General features: G+C 57.1%; 1 protein-coding gene across 1 annotated transcript; it reads right to left on the reverse strand.

The window, feature by feature from the left end:
• Positions 1–407: 407 nt before the first annotated feature.
• ENH_00032070 (AP-4 complex subunit sigma-1, putative) lies at positions 408–1,208 on the reverse strand (the record flags this gene model as incomplete). The annotated part of the gene is made up of 2 exons (XM_013580212.1): positions 408–660; positions 1,027–1,208. The coding sequence occupies 2 exons, from the start codon at positions 1,206–1,208 to the stop codon at positions 408–410; spliced, it is 435 nt and encodes a 144-aa protein (XP_013435666.1).
• Between the last annotated feature and the right edge of the window lie 992 nt (positions 1,209–2,200).

Below are 2,200 nucleotides of genomic sequence, written 5' to 3' on the forward strand. Positions count from 1 at the left end.
TGCTGCTGCTGCTGCTGCTGCTGCTGCTGCTGCTGCTGCTGCTGCTGCTGCTGCTTGCTGCTTTCTCTTGCCTGAGAGAAACTGAATTTATTTTCTTTTTGTCTGCATGCAAATCTTTTCCTCTTCGCAGAAGAGGGCAGCTTTCCTCTCAGGCTGATTTGGCCTTTCACATTTTCACAATCTGCAGCAGCAGCAGCAGCAGCAGCAGGAGCTGCTGCTGCAGCAGCTAGCAAAAGGGCCCCCCAGCTGCAACAGCAGCAGGCCCAGAAGCAGCAGCAGCAGCTGCTGCCGAGCTGCTGCTGCAGCATCAGCACCCGCAGCAGGCGCACCACCAGCCTCAGCCTCAGCACCAGCAGCAGCAGCAGCAGCAGCAGCAGCAGCTGCTGCTGCTGCTGCTGCAGCAGCAGCTAGGGGGCCTTCTCGAGCATGTGGATGGGGGCCATGATGTTGGCCTTGTTGGTCTCGACGACGCAGCCGCCCGCGACCATCTCCGCGAGGATGAAGTGGGCCTTCTCGAGGTGAAACATAATATCGAGTTCGCAGACGTTTTCGAAGAACCTGTCGAGGGTTTCCACGAGACAGTGAATTAACTCCAAGACGGCGAGTTCGTTGACTTCCGCAGAGTCCAGAAGGCCCACAATGAAGTACAAACTCGCGTACCTGCACGCAGCAGCAGCAGCAGCAGCAGCAGCAGCAGCAGCAGCAGCAGCGGCAGCAGGCGCGGAGTTGAACGGGTGGAAAGCGGCGGTTAAAAGCCCTTTTTTCGCGAGATCTGCTGCACACAGCCACTTATAAATGCTTTTGCTGCACATTTTCCACTTTTTATTGCAGCTTTCCCTTTAAAGTCCTTCAAAGTCCGCCGGATCGGCGCGGCGGCGGCGGCGGCGCGCAGACAGTTGAGGTGTCTGTACACCGCAAGCTCTTTGCGGACTTTTGAGCTTTAACGGACTTTTTGGACTTTAAAGGACTTTTTGGACTTTAATGGACTTTTAAATGGAAAACTTTTGCAAATTAAATGCCATTTACCGCCGGTATACCACTTTGTACTGCCGGAACTGCAGGAACGAGCACTGGCTCTCCGAGCGCGAGAGGCACTTGCGAATCAGCTCGCCTTCGAGCGCCGCGCGCTCCGAGACCTCCAGAAACTCGTAGTATTGCGAGAGTCTCGTTTGGCCCTGTTTGTTGACCATAAGGACGAAGCGGATCATCTTTGCAGCAGCTGCTGCAGCAGCAGCAGCAGCAGCAGCAGCAGCAGCAGCAGCAGCAGCGGCGGCGGCAGCGCCCCCCGCGGCCGCGGCCTGCAGCTGTTATTGCATTTATGGACTTGGAAGGAAAAGCAAAAGAGAAGCAGCAAAGAAAGAGCTGGCGGCTGCTGCAGTCGGCGGCGGCGCTGCAGCAGCGCAGCAGCACGAACTGCTGCTGCTGCTGCAGCGGCGGGACGTCTGCTGCTGCTGCTGCTGCTGCTGCTGCACAGCCCCAGAGCGGGCCAGCGAGGAAGGCAGTTGGAGCGAAAAGTTTGTTTTATGAAAAGTTGAAAAAGAAAAAACAAAAAGCGGCAGTTTGCTGCTCGTGGGGTGTACAGACGCCGCAGAAGACCGCGTTTGCTGCAGTTTCTCCGCGCGCTGCAGCAGCAGCAGCAGCAGCAGCAGCAGCAGCAGCAGCAGCAGCAGCAGCAGCTTGAACTGTTAATTTGTTTTGCGCAAACTTAAACCAAAATGGTCTTCCGAGACTCCCCAACGCCCCCGCGCGACCTCGCGGGCTTCGCGCCCGGCCCGCGGGGTGTACATACACCCCAACTTCCCGGAGGTGTACATACACCCCAACTCCCCCCAAAAACCTCCTGCAAAGTTGCTGCTGCTGACGAAGAAGAGCTGCTGCAGTTCATTCAAAAAGAAGGCATTAAAGAAGTGGATTGCTGCTTCGCAGACCCCCTCGGCCAGTGGCACCACTGCTCCTTCCACCCCAGCATGGTCCGCGAGGGTTTAGGGTTTAGGGTTTAGGGTTTAGGGTTTAGGGTTTAGGGTTTGCGCTGCGCGCCTCCTCCGAGGGTTTAGGGTTTGGGGTTTGGGGCTGCTTCGCCTGCGCGCAGCCCCCTCCTGCTGCTGCAGCCAGACACACGCACACCCGAGGGCCTAGGGTTTAGGGTTTAGGGTTTAGGGTTTAGGGTTTAGGGTTTAGGGTTTAGGGTTTAGGGTTTGCG

This window comes from Eimeria necatrix, genomic scaffold (assembly GCF_000499385.1).
Source record: "Eimeria necatrix Houghton genomic scaffold, Enh_scaff2342, whole genome shotgun sequence".
NCBI lineage: Eukaryota > Apicomplexa > Conoidasida > Eucoccidiorida > Eimeriidae > Eimeria > Eimeria necatrix.